We start from the raw sequence: 24,586 nt of genomic DNA, 5'->3' as shown, positions 1-24,586 counted from the left end.
GCGGGGAGCCTGCTTCCCTCTGTCTCTCTCTGCCTGCCTCTCCATCTACTTGTAATTTCTCTCTGTCAAATAAATAAATAAAATCTTTTTTTTAAAAAAATAAATAAATAATAAAAACAAAATAAAACAGCAATGAGACCACGATACACTGAATAGAATGGCAGAAATCCCAAAGACTGACACCACCAAATGCTGCCAAAAATGTGGAGCAACAGGAACTCTCGTTCATTGTTGGCAGGAATGCAAAATTGGTTTGGCAACTTCTTACAAAACTAAACATACTCTTACCATAACAATTTGGCAATTACGCTCCTTGGTATTTCCTCAAATAAGTTAAAAATTTACATCCACACAAAAACCTGTACATAGAGGGGTGCCTGGGTGGCATGCTGAAGGTGGCTAAAGTGTCTGACTCTTGGTTTGGGCTCAGGTCTGATCACAGAGTCATGAGATTGAGCCACGCATTACGCTCCATAGTCAGGATGGAGTCTGCTTGAGTTTCTCTCTCTCTCTCTCCTTCTGCCCCTCTCCTCCCCACTCTCTTTCTCTCTCTCTAACAAAGTCTTTAAAAAAACAAACAAACCTGTACATAGATGTTTAAAGTAGTTTTATTCAACAATTGCCAAAACTTGAAAACAACCAAGTGGTCCTACAATATGTGAATAGATAAACTGTGGTTTATCCAGACAATAAAATATTATTCCGTGCTAACAAAGAAATGAACTGTCAAGCATGAAAAGACATGGAAGCAACTTAAACGCATAATACTAAGTGAAAGAAGCTAATCCAGGAAAGCTATGTACTATATGATTCCAACTATATGACAATCTGTCATAATCAAAATAGGATGGTTGTGGCACAAAAACAGACAGAAAGATTAATGTCACATAAAAAACTCAGAAATAAATCCATAAATATACGGTCAGTCTTTGACAAAGCATGAAAAAATACCCAATGGGAAAAACATAGTTTCTTTAACAGATGCTGGGAAAACTGGACAGCAACATGCAAAAGGAAGAAACTGGATCACTTTCTTATATCATCTACAAAAATAAATTCAAAATGGATTAAAGACCTAAATGTAAGGCCTAAAACCATAAAAATCCTAGAAGAAAGCATAGGCAGTAACTTCTCTGACATTGACACTGATATGGCACCTTTTTCTAGATAGGTCTCCTGAGGCAAGGGAAACAAAAACAAAAATGAACTATTGGGACTGCATTAAAAAAAAAATCTTCACAGTGATGGAAACAATCTAGAAAACTAAAAGGCAATCTATAGAATGGGAGAAGATATTGGCAAATGACCTGATAAAAGGTTGATACCCATAACAAAGAACTTATAAAACTCAACACCCAAAAAAATAATCCAGTTAAAAAATGGGCAGAAGAGGGACGCCTGGGTGGCTCAGTCTGTTAAGCGTCTGCCTTCAGCTCAGGTCCTGATCCCAGGGTCCTCGGATATTTATTTAAAATATTTATATATTTAATATAACATTATTATTATATACAAAATACATATTATATATCATTATAAATAATGTTGTTATAATATTATATTATATATAAATATAAAATATTTAAAAATAAATATTTTTCTAAAAATGAGCAGAAGACATGAACAGGCATTTCTCCAAAGACATACAGATGGCCAACAGACACTTGAAAAGATGTTCATCAAATTTCATCATTACTTACCATCAGTGAAATGAAATTCAAAACTATAATGACGTATCACTTCACACCTGTCAGTATGGCTAAAATCAACAACACAAGAAACAATAGGTGTTGGTTGAGGATGTGGAGAAAAAAGGAACTACTTGCACTCTTGGGGGGAATGCAAACTGATGCAGCCATAGAAAACAGTATCGAGTTTCCTCAAAAAGTTAAAAATAGAACTACTGTATGATCGAGCAATTGCACTACTAGGTTTTTACCCAAAGAACACAAAACACTAATTCAGAGGGATACATCCACCTGCTGTTTATAGCAGCATTATTTACAATAGTCAAGATATGGAAGCAGCCCAAGTGAACACTGATTGAAGAATGGGGTTAGAAGATGTGGTATATATACAATGGACTATTATTCAGCCATAAAAAAGAATGAAATCTTGCCATTTGCAATAACATGGATGGAGCTAGAGAGTATCAAACTAATAAGCAAAATAAATCAGTCAGAGAAAGACAGATACCATAGGATTTCATTCATATGTGGAATTTAATAAAACAAGCAAGCAAAGAAAAAAGAGAGATAAACTAGGACACAGACTCTTAACTACAGAGAACAAACGGATGGTAATCAGAGGGTGGGTATGGGTTAAATAGATGATGGGGAATAAGGAGTGCAATTGTCATAATGAGCACTGGGTATTGTACAGAAGTACTGAATCACCGTATTGTACACCTGAAACTAATATTACACTGTATGTTAAGTAACTGGAATTAACATTTAAAAAAAAAAAAGAAAGGTTACTGTACAGTAGGAAGACTATTCTTGACATACTGTAGATACACATAACTGGAGCCCAGAAATCTGAATTATTGTCCCAGCAGACCTAGGATTAGCACCTAAATTTCTGAGTTCTATTTATCTTCCCTGGAAGGCACAAATTTGATTTGCTTTAGAAATCAAGAACTTCTGGGGCGCCTGGGTGGCTCAGTGGGTTAAGCCGCTGCCTTCGGCTCAGGTCATGATCTCAGGGTCCTGGGATCGAGTCCCGCATTGGGCTCTCTGCTCAGCAGGGAGCCTGCTTCCTCCTCTCTCTCTCTGCCTGCCTCTCTGCCTACTTGTAATCTCTCTCTGACAAATAAATAAATAAAATCTTAAAAAAAAAAAAAAAAAAAAAGAAATCAAGAACTTCTGGTAAAAGTTTTATGGCACTTTAAAATACAACACAGCAGGGGCACCTGGGTCTGCCTTCAACTAAGGTCATAATCCTGGAGTCCTGATAGTGAACCCCACATTGGGCTCCCTGCCTAAGGAGGAATCTGTTTCTCCCTCTGCCCCACCCCCAACTTGTGCGTGCTCTCTTTCTTGCTCGCTTGCTCTCTCATTCTCTCTCTCTCAAACTCATGCTCACTTTCCCTCTCAAATAAATAAAAATCTATAGAAAAAAATACAACACAACAAATAAACCTAATATTACTCAGACCTGGCAATGACATCATAGAAATGCATTTTGTTTTCCCTCTCTTTGCCCAGGGCTTTCTTGAGACTAGTGAAAGTGCCTGACTCTTCCAACTCCTGCCTGGTATCTGTAATTATATCGCTGAGAAATTGCCTGTAAGGAGACACAAAAAGGATGAGTTAATAAGGTATATTTTCTTACATTTACAAAGGGCTACAGAAGTCACACAGGTTAAGACCCTGGATGAAAAACCATGACTAAGCTGGAATTGCTCCTGGAATGCAAGAATAGTTTAGCATTAGAAAGTCTAATAGTATGCAACACATAAACAAAAGCAAAGGAGAAAAAACATATGGCCATCCCAATAGATGCAGAAAAGACATTTGGCAAAATTCAATGTCCACTCATTTGAAAATAAACAACAAAAACTCCTAGCAAACTAAAAATAAAAGAGAACTTCCTTAACCTTACATACCAAGGACTAACAAACCCTGGATATATAGTATGATATTATGTATATAATATTTAAAAACATATAAAACTGTATTTTTAAATAAGACCCATACATACCTAATAAAAGCGTCACAAGAGAACGTAAGAGAATAATAAACACCAAATTCAGAAGAGAGTTTGTCTTTGAGGGAAGATAAAATTGAAGATGCTCCAATTGTATCTTAAATATTTTACTTAAAAACAAAACCAAAAAACCTCTAAAGTAATTATGGTAAAATGTTAAGATTTGGTGTTTATGTACCTCAGTATTCATTATTTCATTCTTTATATTTTTCTGCATTTTAAAAATATTTTGTAACTTTGCAAAATTTAAATCATTTTTTAAAAAAATTTAAAGAGTTAATAGGGGCATCTGGGTGGCTCAGTCGGTGAAGTGCCTGCCTTTGGCTCAGGTCCTGGGATTAAGCCCTGTGTCAGGCTCCCTGCTCAGCAGGCAGTTTGCTTCTTTCTCTGCCCCTCCCCTCTTTCTCTCTCTCCCATAAATAAAATCTTAAAAAAAAAAAAAAAAAAGAGCTAATAAAACACTCACATTTTAGAGATGAGTAAACTCAGTCTCAGGAAGGTTAAATGACTTGCCCAAGGTCACATAACTAATTTGAGAAAAGGTAGAACTATAATTCAGGTGTCCTGACTCATAGTCCGTTACTTTTCATTTTCTTTTATTTTTTAAAGGTTTTTATTTATTTATTTGAGGGACAGAGCAAGAGAGCACAAGCAGGGAGAGTCGCAGGGAGAGGGAGAAGCAGGCTCTCCACTGAGCTGGCAGCCCAGCTCAGGGGTCCATCCCAGGACCTTGGGATCATGACCAGAGCCAAAGGCAGACGCTTAACCAACTGAGCCACCCAGGTAGCTCCATTACTTTTTATAATACTCTAGTGGGTACAGAATTTTAAAAACTGCTATTTAATGTTTTCATATAGAGTCAGAAAGAATTACACTCACTATTATACATAATAATTTACTAACAATAGTTCAAACAGAAAGATTCAATAACTATATTAAGAAAAAAGTTAAGGGGGCACCTGGGTGGCTCAGTGGGTTAAAGCCTCTGCCTTCGGCTCGGGTCATGATCCCAGGGTCCTGGGATCGAGCCCCACATCGGGCTCTCTGCTCATCGGGGAGCCTGCTTCCTCCCCTCTCTCTCTCTCTGCTTGCCTCTCTGCCTACTTGTGATCTCTGTCTGTCAAATAAATAAATAAAGTCTTTTATAAAAAAGAAAAAAAAAAGAAAAAATTTAAGTACACTGAAGTAAAAAAAAAAAAATTGAAAAGATATGAGCCATCCCACAAAGAATGAAAAGGACATTAACTAGATTGGTATTTATAAGCAGGACACCTTTCTGTCATGTATGCAAATCTGAGCCAGACTGATTTCACAAGAAACATTAGCCCTCTGATGCAGGAGTTGGCAAATTTTTCCTATAAAGGGGGAAACTGTAAATATTTTTGGCTTTGCAGGCCATAAATTCTCTGTTGCAACTACTCAGCTTTGCTACTCACGAAAGCAGCAAGAAATATGTAAACAAACAGGCAATGCTGTATTCAAATAAAATTTATTTTCAAAAACAGACTACAGGCTGGATATGGCTAGTGGCCCTGGGTCATTACTATAAACATTCATTTACTAACAATTCTTAGCATAATGTTACATCCTCTTTTAAACTTAACAGACTTCCTTGTCAGCAAGCCTGATAAAAAACTGATTAATGAGACAGTGGAAACTGAGACTGCCTTTAAGAAATTCTCAGGATTAAAACTCAGCTTAAAAGTGGGCTACTTAGGGGCGCCTGGGGGGCTCAGTAGGTTAAAGCCTCTGCCTTTGGCTCAGGTTGTGATCCCAGGGTCCTGGGATCAAGCGCCCCCCTCGGGCTCTCTGCTTAGCGGGGAGCCTGCTTCCCACCCCCACCTCCCTACGCCTGCCTCTCTGCCTGCTTGTGATCTCTGTCAAATAAATAAAATAGGGGCGCCTGGGTGGCTCAGTGGGTTAAAGCCTCTGCCTTTGGCTCAGGTCATGATCCCAGGGTCCTGGGATCGAGCCCTGCATCGGGCTCTCTGCTCAGCAGGGAGCCTGCTTCCCTCTCTCTGGCTCTGCCTGCCTCTCTGCCTACTTGTAATCTCTGTCTGTCAAATAAATAAATAAAATCTTAAAAAGAAATAAAAATAAAATAAAATCTTAAAAAAAAAAAAGTGGGCTACTTGAATGGCATCTCTTACTCGTGGATAAGCCATCATAACAGCTACTTTTATTTGTGCCAGGCACTTGGCTGCAGCCTTATTTCTAATCCTCACACTGATGTTGCAAAGTTGCTATAATTATTTTCACTTTTAAAAACTGGACGCAAAGTCTCAACAACTTGCCTATGATCATATAGCCACCATACCTGTACCAGACTCCCTCCAGGCAGTCTTTAGCTAATCCTGTTATCAGCAGTACCTTTGCATCTAATTACCAATCCCTAAGAGAAGACAGCAGTCAGCCACCCCTGCACCCATTTTTCATCCATCATAAATATACTATTACATTTCCAAATATGCATGCCTTCTTTACCTATCAATCTGAATTTTCTTCAGTATCTCCACAGACATTATGGTCTGTCTTGTAGGTGTTTTGAAGACAAGATCTTGCATTTTGTTAAACTCGTTGGTAAACTGGCTTCCTTTTTGGATTTCTGGCAACTTGGTTTCTTCTTTAGGTAAGAATGGACTGGTTATTTTTAAGGGTCTTGAAGCCTCTGGAAGTTTTTCTAAGCTCTTGTTTTTCTTCTAGAAAGAAATGATGTTCTGTGTAAGACAGATTTTAAAAATAAGGAAACAATGCTATACCAGGGCTTCTGCCTACATTTTTCAACCTCACCTTCTGCCACTTGTACTCAAAACACAAGAAAATTACCCTTTTCTTCAGCAACCCAGATCACGTCCTGCTATTTTGTGCCTTCCTGCCTTGAGACAACATTCCTTTTGCCTGTCTTTCCTCAACTTACCACTTGGTAAACTTTAAGACTACCTGCCCTCATAGTTATTATGAGGATTAAATAAATATACATAAAGCATTTAGAAAAGCACACAGAATTATGTCAGTTCTGCACTTGTTATGATTAGTTAAATTCTTGTGCTGACCCGATGCACAGAAGGAAGGTTTGTCTGCATATTGATAAAGCCTCAATCTTCCTTAGCTAAACTTCAACTAGCCCAGAAATGTTTAAAAAAAACAATCCATGAAAGGTTAATAAACAGACTCAACTGCATTTTTCTTTACATCAACAATAAGCAAAGATTCAGATCGGGGGAAAACATCTGTAGGCAAGAACAAAACAAAACGCTGCCTTAATTAAGAATTATTTTTATTTTTATTTTTAAAGATTTTATTCATTTATTTGACAGACAGAGATCACAAGTAGGCAGAGAGGCAGGCAGAGAGAGAGGAGGAAGCAGGCTCCCTGCTGAGCAGAGAGCCTGATGTGGGGCTTGATCCCAGGAACCTGGGATCATGACCTGAGCCGAAGGCAGAGGCTTTAACCCACTGAGCCACCCAAGCACCCCAAGAATTATATTTTAAAGTACTCTTTTAAATTAAAATTAATTTGACTGGCTACAAAGAGTACAGAAAAGTAGAATTTCAACAGTTAAGCTGAAATTTACCTGGACATAAGAAAACCTTAAGGATGGTTATTATTTCAGATTTTACTTAGATAGGAAAGGAAAAGTGTAAGGCCTTGGAAGCTGTTTCTATTTCTCTATTTTTCCTCTACCTTTATACTTGGGCATCTGGAAAAGGAGACAACTATGTCAGGCAGCCTGATTTACTGATTACTACAAATAAGTATGAATTTTTTAAAGAGAGAACTTAAAGAACTAGCTAAATGTTTTAGTCCACTCACTAAAAATATTTTTGTATAGTATATACTATGTACAGGGCAGGGTATTAGACCCTAAGGGAAAAGGTAAGAGAAACAGTATCTCTTCATGGGAGCTCTTCTCAAATTTTGGTCAAATTACTCCCACTTCTGGTAGAATCTGGTATATTAGTATTTTTTTTTCATCATTACATCAAATCCATGATTTACCATTGAAAATCTATTTGGAGATGTCCTTAGCTATAAAAATAGTTATAAAGGAGGCATAAAGCTAACTAACCTTTCATCCCAAGGTTGTTCTAAGGCTAAACAATATGAATGCAGCCTTTGGAGAAAGAAAACATCCACATACCTACTAAGGATTTAAAATATATATCCTATGTACTTACAGAGCAATGGCATTGTAAAATTTGTAAGTTAGAACTAGTATTATGAAGTAAAAAACAAAAAGTTATTTTAAAAGGCTCACAATTTTAAAAGGTTGTGGAACTAAATTACATTGAGGAAAGGGCTGTTAGGCTTCTATTAATCAAGATAAGAGTGGATGGGGGGTAAAAAAAAAAAAAGGGGGGGAGGGTGCCTGGGTGGCTCAGTGGGTTAAGCCACTGCCTTCACCTCAGGTCATGATCTCAGGGTCCTGGGATCAAGTCCCGAATCGGGCTCTTTGCTCAGCGGGGAGCCTGCTTCCCTCCCTCTCTCTCTCTCTCTCTCTCTCTCTCTCTCTGCCTACCTCTCTGTCTACTTGTGATCTCTCTATATAAAATAAATAAAATCTTTAAAAAAAAAAAGGTAAGAATGTAAGTCTTTATTATATACACTACTATGAAATCATAAGCAGGGCCTCTGTTAAGGTGGAAAATTTTGTGGGTTAAGATCACTATCATAGGGACGCCTGGGTGGCTCAGTTGGTTAAGCAGCTGCCTTCGGCTCAGGTCATGATCCCAGGGTCCTGGGATCGAGTCCCACATCGGGCTCCTTGCTCGGCAGGGAGCCTGCTTCTCCCTCTGCCTCTGCCTGCCTCTCTGTCTGCCTGTGCTCGCTCGCGCTCTCTCCCTCTGTCTCTGAAAAATAAATAAAATCTTTAAAAAAAAAAAAAAAAAGATCACTATCATAAACCAGAAAAAACAGTGCAAAATTTTTGTTCTTTAATTTACTGAAGTGGTGATCATTGCTGAATTGTTTATAAATTTGGGTTTTCCATCCTCTCCTGAGTTTCTCTGAAGGCAAATTACCCTTTTTTAGCCTGATACAGTAACTATCATTGATAAGTATCATAAAACTTTATCTTGTTAACTATCTTTTTATTTTTGATTCCTACTGAGGGAGACAATAAATAGAAGGAAACACTAGACTCTTTTTTACTGTTTGTTTACTAGATTAATGTATGAATTAGACTCTTGTTTTAAATGCACTGAAAGCCTTAGTTCTTGGGTTTCCAATCTCTTTACCTTTCATAAATTGATTAAAAAAAATTAATTTGTTACAAAATTCTTGATATACCCATTAATGTCATTTTAAAACTACCCAAAAACTCATAGGATGTTAGCACTGGAAGGGATGATATGGATCATTTAGTTAAAATTCCATTATACTTTAGGAACCCCTGATTTGCACAGTCAGTGGAGGATGCGACTCTAGATCTTGGGGTTGTGAGTTCAAGTCCCATGTTGGGTATGGAGGTTACTTAAAAATAAAATCTTAAAAAAAAAACACAAAAAGCTCCATCACATTTTACAAATAAGAATATGAAAATCCAGAAAGTGAAATGAATTGCACATAGTATACAACTAAACTGCAAAGGCCACCTGACTCAAAATCTAGTGTCCTTTTAAAATTTTAATTTTTAAACTTTAATAAAAGCTTTACAAAAAATTAAAAAAGCAAAGCTTTACACCCAGACTATACATATAACAACAACAACAATTTAAAAGTGGTAAGGAGCAATGAAAGGGAAATTTATCTAGTTACAATAAATATAAACTTCTTTTCTGTTAGATGTGGGAAGCAATTTACTCTGTTGTTTATATAGCAACTTTCATTTGTTAGAGAATCAAAAACAATGTATGCTGTACAAAGTATATAATGTAATTTTGCTGAATGTAATAAATGTGTATTTGTACTTATAAGTTCTTTTCTGGGGTACCTGAGTGGCTCAGTCGGTTAAGCATATGATTCTTGATTTCAGCTTGGTTATGATTTCAACGTTGTGAGATCAAGCCCCACGTCCAGCTCTGTGCTGGGAATGAAGCCTGCTTGGGATTCTCCCTCTCCCTCTCCTGCCCCTCTGTCCCCTGCTTGCTCTCACACTCTCTCTCTCAAAAAAAAAAAAAAATAATAATGATAATAATAATAAGTTCTTTTCATTTTATATCTATAACCTAAGTTTTAAAAATTTACAAGAGCTTGGGGTGCCTGGGTGGTTCAATCAGTTGAGGGACGGACTCTTGGTTTTGGCTCAGGTCATGATCTCAGGGTCCTGGGATCAAGCCTGTGTAGGGCTCTGCGCTCAGCAGGGAATCTGCTTGAGGATTCTCTCTCCCTCTTCTTTTACCCCTCCCATGGGTAACACAAATCTTTAAAGAAAATTTAAAAGAGTTAAAAATTTATAAAGATTTTGCTCACTACCAAGCTGAGTTTTTTGATAACTCAAATAGCATTTTGAGGAGGAGTCCATAACATCACCGAAAATGGAAAGGCTGACATAATGACCCGGCTGGCTATTCACAAAAACAGGTTGTAACATATTCAACAGTACCACAGTCTTTTTGGAATAAGGAAACATGGGGCGCCTGGGTGGCTCAGTGGGTTAAGCCTCTGCCTTTAGCTCAGGTCATGATCTCAGGGTCCTGGGATCGAGCCCCACATTGGGCTCTCTGCTCAGCGGGGAGCCTGATTCCCTTCTCTCTCTGCCTGCCTCTCTGCCTACTTGTGATCTCTGTCAAATAAATAAATAAAATCTTAAAAAAAAAAAAAAAAGAATAAAGAAACATTGAGAAGGTCCAGCTGAATTTCTTCCCCAGAGGGTTCAGTTAGCTTTCAGCAGCTAAGAAATATAAGACAGGTGGGGCAATTCAGTAAACTAGCTACTCTCAGTACATGTACTATATTTATATTGATTTATTATAGGCCTTTTTGAATAATGCCAACATACTGGAAGAAAAGTATATTCTGACTGGCAATGTATCTTGAGCTATAGTTATTTTACTCCATCAGTTCAGAGTACATATCTCAGGTAATTATTATAGTCCTTTTTATTTGAGATAAAGGTGCTATGTCCCATGTTAAATTTGATAGCATAAGTACTCTAAGTGATAGAGAAATAAAAAGACAAGAAAGCAAAAGTTATATAATGGTGAGTGTATATACCATGCTGATGCTTTGTCTTCCTTCATACTGAACTGGCATGATATAGTTTAGAATAGAGAGCTGGTCTGTGGTATCTTCCAGAACTGCAGAGATCCTCAGCACATCTAGAATGGAGAGTGGCTCTATGATTTCCGGGATGACTTCTCTGTCTGTTTCTTCAGCTATTTCTTTTTCTTCTTCTACAGCACTGGGTGGCTCGCCTATTACTGACACTGTCACCTCAGAATGCCAGACTTTTGCTGGAAGATTTGAGCCTTCTAGTTGGCCTCTTTAAAAAAAAAAAAAAAAAAAAAAGGAAAGAAAGAAAAAAGTAAATCAGTCACCAAATGTTTAAAAGTTGCTTCAACTCAAATGCATAGGCAGCATATAGATTGGCGTCTGTGACATCCATATTGTCATATAACCAAGATAAAGAATGAAAGTAGGAGTTTACATGTGGTTCTGCTAAATATCTCCCTTTGACATCCTGACCAACCAAAGGCAAGCCACTAACTGTTTAATAACTCTATGTAACCCATACTATGGGTTAACCAATTTGAATTTGGGCCAAATCAACTTTTTTTTTTTTTTACAACATCTTTAAATGCTAATCATAAGTGGCTCATGATTAATGAAGAGCAGAATTTGGCAGGAGTGCCTGGCTGGCTCCGTCAATGTAGCATGTGACTCTTGATCTTGGGATTATGAGTTCGAACCCTACATCGGGCACAGAGTTTACTTAAAAAAATAAATACATTAAAAACAAAAACAGTATGTAGTAGCCAGTCTCCAAAATGGGTCCATAGGATTCTCACCTTCTTGTATCCATACCCTTTTGTAGTCTCCCCCACACTAATAGGACCACCTAACCTATGTAACCAGGAGGATACTGTGGGTTCTAAGGTTAGGTGATAAAAGACATTGCAGCTTCTCCCTTACTCTCTCTCTCCTATCTCTCAGTCTGTAAGAAGTTGGATGCCTTGCCATGGGGACACTTAAGCAGGTCTTTGGAGAAGTTTGTGAGGGTGTAGATCTAAGGCCTCTTGCCCACAGCCAGCATCAACTCCCCAGCTCTGTAAATGAACCATGTTGGACATGGATCTTCCAGCCCATCAAATTTTCAGATGATTGCAGCCCTGGCCAACTTCAGTCTTATGATTGAAAAGCTAGAACTATCCAGCAAAGCTGTTTCCAAACTCTTGACCTACAGAAACTATGTGAAATAATAAATGTTGATATTTTAAGTTACTAAGCTTTGGGGTAATTTGTTCATAGCAACAGATAAATAAATTCAAGATAAGGCATAATTTAAATAAATAGATAATAAAGAAATAGGTAACAAAATAAATTGGAATTTTGAACATACTCTTCCATTCTTCTCAAATTAATTGTAACTTCCGTGGTACATTTACAATCTCACAAAAAACCCAGTCACCTAAAATGAGAAGAAAACATTGAGATTAGTTTAAGGGAGTGTTGAATGACAATTAAATTACTCCTATACCCTTTTAATAAGAGAAAATTAAAGAATTATAAGAGCTGCAGCTGATCTCTTCTCTTTGCTTATTAGAGCAGCCCCAGAGATGGAAGAACCCCTGACATCATGTGATGCAGAACTATTAAGTAGTCAGCTTAAATACTGACAAAAGCAACTATTGATAAATGCAATTTTTGAATTTCTTTTTTTTTAAAGATTTTATTTATTTATTTGACAGAGATCACAAGTAGGCAGAGAGGCAGGCAGAGAGAGAGGAGGAAGCAGGCTCCCCGCTAAGCAGAGAGCCCAATGTGGGGCTCGATCCCAGGACCCTGGGACCATGACCTGAGCCAAAGGCAGAGGCTTTAACCTACTGAGCCACCCAGGCACCCCTTGAATCTCTTCTTATGGTAAATTAATATACAACATGGTTTTCATACTTTATTATATTCTGATTTTTTAACTGGCAATATCTATGTAATAGATTTACTTTTCTGTTATTCTGATTATTAAAATATTTGACTTGATCATTCCATCTCACTGACCTGCCAGATAACAAAGTTTATTGTATCTGGACTTAGAAGAACACTTGAGATTTTATTTAGAAAAGCTGTATTTCTCCTTAAAATCAGTTTACTAAGACTACTATCAAGACATTACCCCTCCATAAGCCAAAATCTGTTCTGCTTAAACAAGCTTTACAAGGAGAACACCCTATGGAGAATTTTGTTCTATGCTAAATGAATAATGGTAAATTTCCAGTATGATTTTGTCCACAACAAAGTGACTCTAAGAAGGAGGATACAAATATATCTCATACAAGAGAAGTATCATATGTAAAAATGAAAACATATAAAACAGAATCTTTATGTAAATTGAAAAAAAGATACTCCAAACTAGCCCAATTTTCTGGTACAAGGGTGGTCTTAAGAGGAAGTATCATTGTGTAAAGAACGTTTTGCCCTTTTGATGTGTCGTTGTTGTTTCTCTATTTTTCCTTTTTTTTAGGCCTGGGGCATAGATAAATGTGCTTCATGCAGGTAAGATAGGGCTTGCTGATGCGGCATCCATTGTGCTCACACTGTTACGCCCTTTCGTTCCTCAATGTTAGAAATCTAAGAATCATTCCTCCTTCATCTTTTTTTATTGTTTTTTTTAAGGTTTTATTTCTTTATTTGTGAGAGAGAAGTAGCAGGGGGAGAGCCATGGGGAGAGTGAGGAGTAGACTCCTAGATGAGCAGGGAGTTGAGCTCAGGGTTCCATCCCAGGACCCTGGGATCATGACCTGAGCCAAGATGCAGAGGCTCAACTGATTAAGCCACCCAGGCACCCCCATTCCTCCTTCATCTGACACCAGCATTTCTTTTTTTTTTTTCTTTTATTTATTTTCAGCATAACAGTATCATTATTTTTTCACCACACCCAGTGCTCCATGCAATCCGTGCCACTTATAATACCCACCACCTGGTACCCCGACGTCTCACCCCCCCACCACTTCAAACCCCTCAGATTGTTTTTCAGAGTCCATAGTCTCTCATGATTCACCTTCCCTTCCAATTTACCCCAACCCCCTTCTCTCTAACTCCCCATGTCCTCCATGCTTTTTGTTATGCTCCACAAATAAGTGAAACCATATAATTGACTCTTTGCTTGACTTATTTCACTCAGCATAATCTCTTCCAGTCCCGTCCATGTTGCTACAAAAGTTGGGTATTCGTCCTTTCTGATGGAGGCATAATACTCCATAGTGTATATGGACTACATCTTCCTTATCCATTCATCCGTTGAAGGGCATTTTGGTTCTTTCCACAGTTTGGCGACCGTGGCCATTGCTGCTATAAACATTGGGGTACAGATGGCCCTTCTTTTCACTACATCTGTATCTTTGGGGTAAATACCCAGGAGTGCAATGGCAGGGTCATAGGGAAGTTCTATTTTTAATTTCTTGAGGAATCTCCACACTGTTCTCCAAAGAGGCTGCACCAACTTGCATTCCCACCAACAGTGTAAGAGGGTTCCCCTTTCTCCACATCCTCTCCAACACATGTTGTTTCCTGTCTTGCTAATTTTGGCCATTCTAACTGGTGTAAGGTGATATCTCAATGTAGTTTTAATTTGAATCTCCCTGATGGTTAGTGATGATGAACATTTTTTCATGTGTCTGATATCCATTTGTATGTCTTGATCGGAGAAGTGTCTGTCCATATCTTCTGCCCATTTTTTGATATGATTGTCTGTTTTGTGTGTGTTGAGTTTGAGGAGTTCATTATAGATCCTGGATATCAACCTTTTGTCTGTACTGTCATTGCAAATATCTTCTCCCATTCTGTGGGTTGCCTCTTTGTTTTCTTGACTGTTTCCTTTGCTGTGCAGTAGCTTTTGATTTTGATGAAGTCCGAAAAGTTCATCTTCGCTTTTGTTTCCTTTGCCTTTGGAGACATATCTTGAAAGAAGTTGCTGTGGCTGATATCGAAGAGACTACTACCTATGTTCTCCTCTAGGATTCTGATGGATTCCTGTCTCACATTGAGGTCTTTTATCCATTTTGAGTTTATCTTTGTGCACGGTGTAAGAGAATGTTCGAGTTTCATTCTTCTACATATAGCTGCCCAGTTTTCCCAGCACCATTTATTAAAGAGACTGTCTTTTTTCCACTGTATATTTTTTCCTGTTTTGTCGAAGATTATTTGACCATAGAGTTGAGGGTCCATATCTGGGCTCTCTACTCTGTTCCACTGGTCTATGTGTCTGTTTTTATGCCAGTACCATGCTGTCTTGGTGATCACAGCTTTGTAGTAAAGCTTGAAATCAGGTAACGTGATGCCCCCAGTTTTATTTTTGTTTTTCAACATTTCCTTAGCGATTCGGGGTCTCTTCTGATTCCATACAAATTTTAGGATTATTTGCTCCAGCTCTTTGAAGAATACCGGTGGAATTTTTATCGGAATAGCATTAAAAGTATAGATTGCTCTAGGCAGTATAGACATTTTAACAATGTTTATTCTTCCGATCCAAGAGCATCTTCCATCCTTTTGTGACACCAGCATTTCTTAATCCAAACCATCACAAAGTCCTGTGGCTTTATCTTCTATTTCCATGTTCCCCAATGCCATGCTGGAACTGATGCTGTTACTTACTTGAACAACTCTAATAGCCTCCAAGTTGGAAGTGATCTTTTTTTCTTTTTAAAGAATGATTATATATTATTTTTAATTTTGTAGATGGAAATACAAATGATGATGTAAAGGAGCTGGAGATAAGTTATAATAAGGAAGCAAGAGTTACTTATGAAAATCAACAGGAAGGCCTAGCAAATAGCATTTCACAGCAAGTTTCTTATGGTCCATAAGGTGGAAGAATAACATTTCTTTGTTTTCTAAGGAGATGGCTGGTGTATCAATACCTACAAGAGACAGCTTATTATTTAATCTAGAGTATTCCAGCTCTAACTTTGTAATGGGCTGTTAGGCTTCTCATGATTCTCAGAAAAACTGTCATTTCCCAAATATGCAATTACCTTGATATCCTCTTCTAAAAATCAGTATTAAAACAAAAACAAAAACAAAAACAAAAACCACACACAAAAAAACTATTACTTCAAAGGGAAAAATATGTAATCAAATTTCCAAATGTTTCATTTTAGTCTATTTAAATAGTTGGCACATTTAAACTGAAATTACACTTCTAATGGTTTTCATTTCTCTTAAATCCAGGTCCAAACTGTTTCCCCCCCCCCCATTGTAAAAATTTAAATTCAATTAACTTATATTACTGGTTTCTCAGGTAGAGGTCAGTGATTCATCAGTCTTATATAAAACCCAGTGCTTATTACATCACACGCCCTCCCCAAAGTCCATTACCGGGTCATCCTATCCCTCCATCTGCCTACATTCCAGCAACCCTCAAGTTTGTTTGCTATGATTAAGAGTCTCTTATGGTTTGTCTCCCTCTCTGATTTCATCTTGTTTTATTTTTAAAATAAAAAATAGAAAATCAATTTTTTAAAGCTGAAAATCTAATCATGTCTTTCCTTAGAACCTTTCTGTGGTTTCTCATGGCCTTAGGACAAAAGCTAAAATTCAAAACTTGGCCCATAAGGCCTGCATGATCTGGCCTGCTCTATTCCTCTTCAGATACCCACTTGGCACTGCCCTTTTCTTGTTCTCCTGGCTCCAGGCTTAAGGGGCTTCTTTCAGTTCTTCTATGGAATCATGACCCCTTCTAACTCAGGGTCTTTGCACATGCTATTTCTTCTTTTTGAGCCATTTTTCCCTTCATTCTTCAACTTGTAAGGTCCCACTGATCCATCAGGTACCAACCTAAATCAGTGGCATCTGGCTAGGCATCTGTCATTTGCTCCAAATCCAGTCTCCACCATTTCTTACGCCCTGACAGACTGACCCAAATGGAACGCATCAACAGGAGACTTGGTAAGTGTAGAAGAGTGAGACCAGGTGTTTATCCTCTCAGCTCCCTCCCTGCCAGATCACCATGGGTTGGCTATGTTTCTATCAAAGGCCATGGCAACTGGCAGACAATCCTCTCCACATTGCTCTTTCTTGGGGGCTTGGGTAACTATTTCTGCTCCATTTCCCTGGACACTATGTCATCCCTTATAGTTTCACTCCTGCCTACATTTCTGTAAGCAAACCCTTTATGAAATTCTGAACTCAGGGCACCTGGGTGGCTCAGTCGTTAAGTGTCTGCCTTTGGCTCAGGTCATGATCCCAGTGTTCTAGGATTGAGCCCCACATCGGGCTCTCTGCTCAACAGGAAGACTGGTTCTTCTTCTCCCACTCCCCCTGCTTGTGTTCCCTATCTCACTGTATCTCTCTCTGTCAAATAATAAGTAAAATCTTAAAAAAAAAAAAAGAAATTCTGAACTCTATCACTGTTTTCATCCAGAGCAACAGTGACTGATGCAATGGCCTACCTACATAGTTTTTTTTTATATAGTGTGCATATGCATACATATATATAAATATATATACATTAAATAACTGAAATAAGTTTCACATAACAATTTACCCTTAATATGTATGATACTCTGATAATTTTGATTCTATCATATTTTGCCTATAATACTATGAAGTATTATAATCACAATCTACTACTGGCCCTCACTTGCAGTTTGAAAAATGCCCTAAATGACACTTCTGTAAGTGACACTTTACTTAACTCAACAGGCTGGATCAGGACTCCACTCTTCAAACACTCATTGCACTCCTATTTGTCATTTTCCCCTATTAAACTGTTAAGTGTCAGGAAAGCAGGAGGATGATGGAGACGCTCACTGTTACATTGTTTCAGGCACTGTGCTCAAGAAGTATTTATAGAGTGAATGAAAGAACAAAGAAATAAAACTCACATTTAATGCATTATTCCTCCCAGGACTACTTACATTTGGATTTCTAGTACATTTAATAGCAGGATTTTTAGTGTATTTCTGGGACAGAGAATACTGGATAGACAGAGTGGGTTATAAGGTATGAACATTCCATCCTGATGTATTTAAGAAAGGACTTCAAATATGATTTATAGATATCTCATAAAATTTGGAGCCATCCTTTATTCCTCTCTCCCATTTCTTATCCATCAGCGAACCATGTCACGGTTACACTGAAAATATATTCGGAATTCCAGTATTTATCCACTCTGTCTACATGCCATCATCTATCAGGTTCATTACAATAGTCTCCTAATTGATCTCCCTGCTGGTGTTCTTGCTCCCTTCAGTCTCAACAGAGGGACCCTGTTAAAATGGAAGTCAAATTGAGTCACTCCTCCACACAGAACCTCCTAATGGTTTCTCATCTCGGAGTAAAAGCCTTTTTTTTTTCTTTTTCTTTTTTTTTTTAAATAGTGGCCTCCCTCCCTGCTTAATTTTTTTTTCTCCATAGAGAAAATTTTCCTCACGTCACCTTCTAATGTGCCATATCATTTGCTTGCTTATTGTCTTGCTCCCCTTACTAGGATGTAAGCAAGCTCTATGAGGGCAGAGACTTCTGTGGTTTTTCGTTTATAGCAGTGTCCTCCGAGCCAAGAACAAAGCTTGGTACATGGTAATTCATCAATAAATTGCTGAATAAATGAACGAGCCCATAGAGAAACCCAAATAAATGTGCAATAATTAGGCAACGTAAATCTGATATCCACTAATCCATCTCGTCTCCAACTATTTACCGAAGACCCATTTCTTGTAGGCACGGTGCTGGGCGCCCCGCGAGTTTGTCTGGCAGAGGAATGAGTTATCTTTAAAAGGCATTAAAGGCTTTTCAGGGCAGTCCTATTTACTCTGGAGTAAAAACGAAGGATGCAGGTAAGAACTTAGGTCACTTCTTGAAAGATATAAAGGAGCAGGAGGAAAGGAGTAAGCGGGAAAACCTTAAAGGAAGAACTCCTCCTGCCTTCGTGCTCCTGGCCTTTCTCTTCGACGCTAGGATCGGAGTCTCGGTTCACCTACTCCTCTGTAGTAGCAGAGGAAGATACCCCCATGTCGGCGAATCAAATCTGGGATACCCGAGGCGGGGAGATATCCTCCAGTCCCGCTTCAGTTTTTTTCCACCTAAGAAACCAAGCTCTGGTGTTTCCCGGGCAACGCTCAGCCTCTAGCTGGCTACCATATTGCCTCCCTCTGTTTCAAAATAATACGCGTTAAAGCTCAAAAAGACAAAAGAACTTGGAGAAAGAACTGTTAGAGTGCTTCTGAATATGGTTTGTTTCAGTCAAAAAAGACATCCGAGGCTCCTCCCCCCGCCCCTTTCTGGCGATTGCGGAAGATGCCTAAACTTGGGGCGGGGCTGAGAGGTGTTTATCCCACAAGGCCACGCGGGGGGACTTCGCCTTTCTTTTTCCGCCATCTTGGGGCTTGTGGAGGTGAGTGGAATTCTTGTTGCTGAACTTTGGGCGCAAGTAAGTGAGGTGAGCTCAGCAATATGCCTCGGCGGGGCAGTGGTGCGTTTCGGAGGCCGTGTCGGCGAGTGATTTTTATGGATTCCAGCAACAGGAAGGACAGGATTGAGGAGATGGGGGACTGATTCTGCTGGTCCCCGCACGCCCGGAGAACGGGAGCTCCCGTAATCGGTGTTGCTTCCTGGGCCTTGGCGGACTCATAGATACATGTTGCCTGTATGTAGTACCCCTTTGGAAGCAGTGGCTCCTTTACGATGAGTTCTTTTTCTTGTGTTCCCACTCCAGACCTGGCTATATCTACGGTCTCCGTTTCCTCAGCATTTCCTTTCCCACTCAGTGCTTCAGTCTTCCTGCGCGCTTCTCGGATTTCTCGCTCTTCAGTTTTTTCCTGCTGGTCCTGCTATGGATTTTCTCAGGACTTCCTTTTGGGGTTTCCAGGAGCTGCTACTCTTACTGTGGAATCCTGACACTTTCGTTGTAGCTTTCGTTTTGGAGTTAGCTGGTGTCAGGCTTTTCTCTGAGGTTGGGAAGTGTTGCCCGACTGTGTTTCATGTAGATGTCACGGGATAATAAGGTCTCCCCGTACTCTTAAAGTGAAATGCCGAGCAAAAAGGAATGTGCCTGACAAATTTAAGAAACGTAGAGAGGACCCCGTGAGAAACGTACGTTGAAACATTTTAAACTGGTTCTTTTTGTTTTAAGGCCTGCTGGGAACAGGACTCCTCTAAAACGCCGAATAATGTCTGGAAGGTACGGGTTTTAAATATAATTGCATTGTATTTGTTGTTTTTTGTTTGTTTGTCTGTCAAGCATGAACATAAATGTGAGCTTAAAGCTGGTGGGAGGGCGCCTGGGTGGCTCAGTTGGTTGAGCGACTGCCTTCGGCTCAGGTCATGATCCCAGACTTCAGGATCAAGTCCCGCATCGGGCTGCCAGCTCTTTGGGGAGTCTGCTTCTCCCTCTGATCTCTCTCACGCTCATTCTCTCTCAAATAAATAAATAAAAATTAAAAAAAAAAATAAAGGGAGGGTGGGAAAAACTTAGATGTTTGCTGCAGATAACCTTTGAGTAGAGCTCATTGCAAGTCACATCTTTACCAGTGAAGGGAAACGATCCTTTAACAACTTAACGGTTACCGTCTATTTTGTCTTAGGCTGTGGTCCAAGGCCATTTTTGCTGGCTATAAGCGGGGTCTCCGCAACCAGAGGGAGCACACAGCTCTTCTTAAAATCGAAGGTGTATATGCTCGAGATGAAACGGAATTCTATCTAGGCAAGAGATGTGCTTACGTGTACAAAGCAAAGAAGTAAGTTTATAGTACTAATAATGGCTTAAATTTTTAGTTAAGATGTGTCTCATTTTCCTATTCAAAGAATAATCGTCAAAAGATACTGGTAAAGTAATTGATACTGTTGTGTTTTCTACTTTGGATCTTTAAGAAGCTTCGTGGAAGGTTATGGAAGGATGTTAATTTGGGTGGGCAGTGTTGATTGCAATTTTGTGTTTTACAGACTTAACAAAAAATACATTATTAAATGATTTTAGGTATCTTAATGCTTTTAGAAAGATGACAGCTATTAATTGTTTAAAGGAAGCCACCAACTCCTTCCAGTCTCTTCTTAATAGAGCAGTTTTTCATGTACTTTAACTCATTTTGTTGCTCTCTTGAAATTATGTTGTTATACATGCTTAGAAATGTATCTGGATCGTTGATTCTCAAACTCCCGGAACCAGTTAAAATCTCTGGACATGGCTTTTATCTTTGTTACCCATTCCTCCTCCAACAAGACCTTTAAAATTATAATTCAGGGGGCACCTGGGTGGCTCAGTGAGTTAAAGCCTCTGCCTTCCCCTCAGGTCATGGTCCCAGAGTTCTGGGATCCACCCCTGGTCTGTCTCTCAGCGGGGAGCCTGCTTCCTCCTCTCTCTTTGCCTGCTTCTCTGCCTGCTTGTCATCTCTGTCAAATAAATAAATACATAAAGTCTTCTAAAAAAAAATTATAACTCAAATCACCTGTCCATTTCTCAGATACCAATTTCCCCCCCATCTTTAGTAAAAACAAAGGTCTTTAAGGCTTTAAGACATTTAAGGCATTCAGGGCTCTCAATTTCTACTCTTAGCCCATCTAGGATTCATTCCATGATACCTTCTGCTTTTCCATAATTTTTAAAAAAAATATTGCATCTATTAGCATCTGACAGTATGTTTTACTTAACTATTTGGTTATCTGAAAGGGATTTTTTTTGTAAATTGCAATTTTGTGTTTTACACACTTAACAAAAAATACATTATTAAAGTGTCTGGCATACAGTAGGTACTCAAATACTTGTTGAATGAATGATGCCCCAGACTTTTTAATTTCTCAGGTGACTTAGTGGTTAATTACAGTTGTTGAGTTGGTGACCACTAGGTCACCTTGAATTTGTATCACCCTACGCTTGTTGCTATGTTCTCATACCTCTTTTATCCCCTTTTAAAACCAGCAACACAGTGACTCCTGGTGGCAAACCAAACAAAACCAGAGTAATCTGGGGAAAAGTAACTCGTGCTCATGGAAACAGTGGCATGGTTCGTGCCAAATTCCGAAGCAACCTTCCTGCTAAAGCCATTGGCCACAGAATCCGTGTGGTAAGTAAAATTATTAGCAATATGACACTCTGGGGTCAGACTAAGCTCAGAGGTCTGGACTCTGACCTCTAAAGACTATTGTGATTTTTAAAATCACCCCATGAGTTGTGCTTCAGAATCGTCCGCTACTTTGTAGATGTATTATGAAACACCAGATTTCCTGGCATTAGGGGGAAAGTGAAGGCAAAGTGTTCAAATGGATTGTATCTAGATTGCAGATTTTGCTAAAGCTTGGGGTGGGGAGGATAGTATTTAAAGAACAATTTTCTGAGAAAGATTTATTGAACACAGAAGTGGTTATTGGAAAAAATTCACCTTCTCCTGGCATAATTCATGATATTCCCATCTCCATTGTGACAGTTTTGTTAGAAAAGGTGTTAATAGCTGTATTTTATATAAGAAAACTGATACTCATGTGAAGCAAAATTAAATGGATTTTCAGTGTTCCCTGTACTGGTTCTTAAAGTGTGTTCATGTAGATACTATAAGAACTTAGTTCTCTCCCTGCTAGGATATAAGTAGTCATTGGATCCCTTTTAGAGATGAGTAATATGACAGTGGGAGCAGATCCATATTGTACGCACTGACATTTTCAGATTTGTTGTGGAACATGCATCTAATTACACCGTGTTTTTTTTTCTTCCTAGATGCTGTACCCCTCAAGGATTTAAATTTAATGAAAAGTAAATAAAGGTGTAGATTTGTTCTCTTGTATTTTTGTTAAATGGCTTACCATTTTCTTTTTCCTAAATACAAGTTGCTATATTTAAATGGTGGCGATTATCCAGCATTTTCAGAGTACAAGGAAGCCAGGGAGCTATATGTAATGGCAGTTACAATACATAACACTTTCCCAGGTTCCCACATCAAAATGGATCTATAACTTAAGTTTCTTTGAACGCTGTACTGTGATTTATTACATGTGATTGCCTTCTTTAGACTGAGAGTCAGTGAAAGAAACTTAAGATTATCTTGACAACCTCCTTAATTACTTGCATGTATGCACTTGTTCAGTATAGATTGGTTAAGAAACTTGATACTTGTGAGAACTTAAAATGAGGATTGTATTGATGGTATTGGGCAGCTTGTTTAGATAGGCAAGGATGAGATTATTCTTGGGTGTGTTACTGGACAAAGCATGCCAGTATAAAACACTTGACTGCTAATAATGTGTAAGTTGAAAATAGCAAAATAATACATGCCTCAAGAAAAAGTTGTAGTGAGTTGGGGTAGGGGGAGGTTGCCTAGATAGTGTAGCTTGGTTCCATGTTTTAATGTAGTAGAGTATAGGATTGAGATACTTTAGTGTAAGATGAAACTAAAGCTGGGCTGCAAGGTATTTTATTTTGTTGAAATAAAGTTTAAACCAAGGCATCAGGTCGCAGTATGTTGGCTGTAGATACTTGATTGTTGGCAGTAGCAGCCAGCCAGTCCTTTTATTAACCACCAAATCTTGATACTCCACTGAAGATACCGACATGAAACCTGGGAATTGGTCAAACTGAGCCCTTTTACAGTTTTTAATTACATTTAGAGTAGCATACAGCAGTTCTAAGAATGGTGTGCCAAGCCCAATGGTGGTCCTCAAGGCAAAGTTGTTAGAAGGAAAAATACCAGGTATCACAGAAATGGGTTGTATTTGTACTGTAGTCTCATTTGGGCTTACTTGGGAAGAATGACTTAAAGGAAAAAGAGGTGGTTGGGTCAGATGCAGCTTTGGTCCCGTGTTAATGTTTTCTTCACAAGGTCTAAGCAGTGTATCTCCGGGCCACAATTTGCGTATTAGAATCCTAAGGAAATTGACATTGATAAATTGGGTCACTGGCAAGAAGTACCAATCTACAGACGTACTCCAGTGAGATTTAGTTGTTGAGAAACAGCATAATCTAATAGTAACTTCACTTAACATGTCATTTAAGTAGATGTTTTGGTACTTTTTAAAAATTTGTGAGTGCATGAGTTGGGGGAGGGGCAGAGGGAAAGAATCTGACGCCCTGCAGAGCTCATAGCTAGATTTGGGGTTCCCATCTTGACCCTGAGATGGCCTGAACCAAAAATCAAGTGGACTGCTTAACAGACTGACCAACCCAGTTGCCCCAAAGATGGATCAGTACTCTTAAGAGTGATTAGGAATAGAGAAAGAAATGCTTAGGGAGGTATTTCATAAAAATTGACCTTTAGGGTTTATGTGAAAGAAGGCATTTAAAGAACTGTTCAACTGGGTTGTGTAGTGTAACTGAAACCTAATTGTGGGCAATAATTGGAAAATAAGTAGAAATGGCCGGATTATGCCAGGTCTTATAAACTGTACTAAGGATTAAGAGAATTCAAAGACCAACTGTCTTCAATGGTAACATTACTACCTTGGGTTGTGGGTGGGTAATAGTGCATTTACAAAGTTGGGTAACTAGAAGATCTTTCAGTGGAAGGGTGATGAGTTTGAGGAAGCTATAGGATACTCAGTTGTGAGCACGTCCAGGAAGGCAGCTGGACATTTGTGCCTGGATTAGGCTTACAGTGGAGGAAATCTAAAGCTGTCACCTTTGTAGGAATTAAGTGAATATGGTATTGAGTAGGATGATGATAGAATAATGGAGGTGAATAAACAGGAAGTGGACAGTTGAGCAAAGAAGAGAGGTTTGGGTGGCTCAGGTAATGATCTCAGGGTCCTGGAATCGACTCCTGCATGGGGCTTTGCTCAGCAGGGAGCCTGCTTCTCCCTCTGCCT

General features: G+C 38.8%; 2 protein-coding genes and 1 long non-coding RNA gene across 8 annotated transcripts in view; 2 read left to right on the top strand and 1 right to left on the bottom strand.

Moving 5' to 3' along the window:
* Positions 1-24,586, bottom strand: part of IQCG (IQ motif containing G) — a 51,682-nt gene that overhangs the window by 25,781 nt on the left and 1,315 nt on the right. Inside the window, exons 1-6 of one of the 5 annotated variants that reach the window (XM_032336047.1) lie at positions 18,702-19,048; positions 17,442-17,630; positions 12,207-12,275; positions 10,862-11,129; positions 6,190-6,404; positions 3,154-3,282 (exon numbers count right to left, since the gene is read on the bottom strand). In XM_032336047.1, coding sequence (XP_032191938.1) covers positions 3,154-3,282; positions 6,190-6,404; positions 10,862-11,129; positions 12,207-12,214 — 620 coding nt within the window. In that variant the 5' untranslated portion in view covers positions 12,215-12,275; positions 17,442-17,630; positions 18,702-19,048. Of the gene's footprint in view, positions 1-3,153; positions 3,283-6,189; positions 6,405-10,861; positions 11,130-12,206; positions 12,276-17,441; positions 17,631-18,500; positions 18,670-18,701; positions 19,051-24,586 lie in introns of those variants that run through there. The other 4 variants (XM_032336073.1, XM_032336038.1, XM_032336066.1 and 1 more) reach the window with 4 other exon arrangements.
* LOC116586304 lies at positions 5,148-23,005 on the top strand. The gene is made up of 3 exons (XR_004283972.1): positions 5,148-5,159; positions 11,620-11,625; positions 22,692-23,005. It is a non-coding gene; the product is annotated as an uncharacterized LOC116586304 (long non-coding RNA).
* RPL35A (ribosomal protein L35a) lies at positions 19,113-22,583 on the top strand. Of its 2 annotated transcripts, none has more exons than XM_032336098.1 (5): positions 19,113-19,193; positions 19,932-19,979; positions 20,383-20,535; positions 21,714-21,858; positions 22,506-22,583. In XM_032336098.1, exons 2-5 carry the CDS (start codon positions 19,969-19,971, stop codon positions 22,527-22,529), a joined length of 333 nt encoding a protein of 110 aa, XP_032191989.1. In that variant the 5' UTR covers positions 19,113-19,193; positions 19,932-19,968; the 3' UTR covers positions 22,530-22,583. The 2 variants fall into 2 exon arrangements, with proteins under 2 accessions (XP_032191989.1, XP_032191999.1); XM_032336108.1 differs by having other exon boundaries at positions 19,148-19,238.

Source organism: Mustela erminea, chromosome 1 (genome assembly GCF_009829155.1).
Source record: "Mustela erminea isolate mMusErm1 chromosome 1, mMusErm1.Pri, whole genome shotgun sequence".
Classification (NCBI taxonomy): domain Eukaryota; kingdom Metazoa; phylum Chordata; class Mammalia; order Carnivora; family Mustelidae; genus Mustela; species Mustela erminea.
Note: the sequence above shows the minus strand (reverse complement) of the source record. Positions and strands in the feature narration are given on the sequence as shown.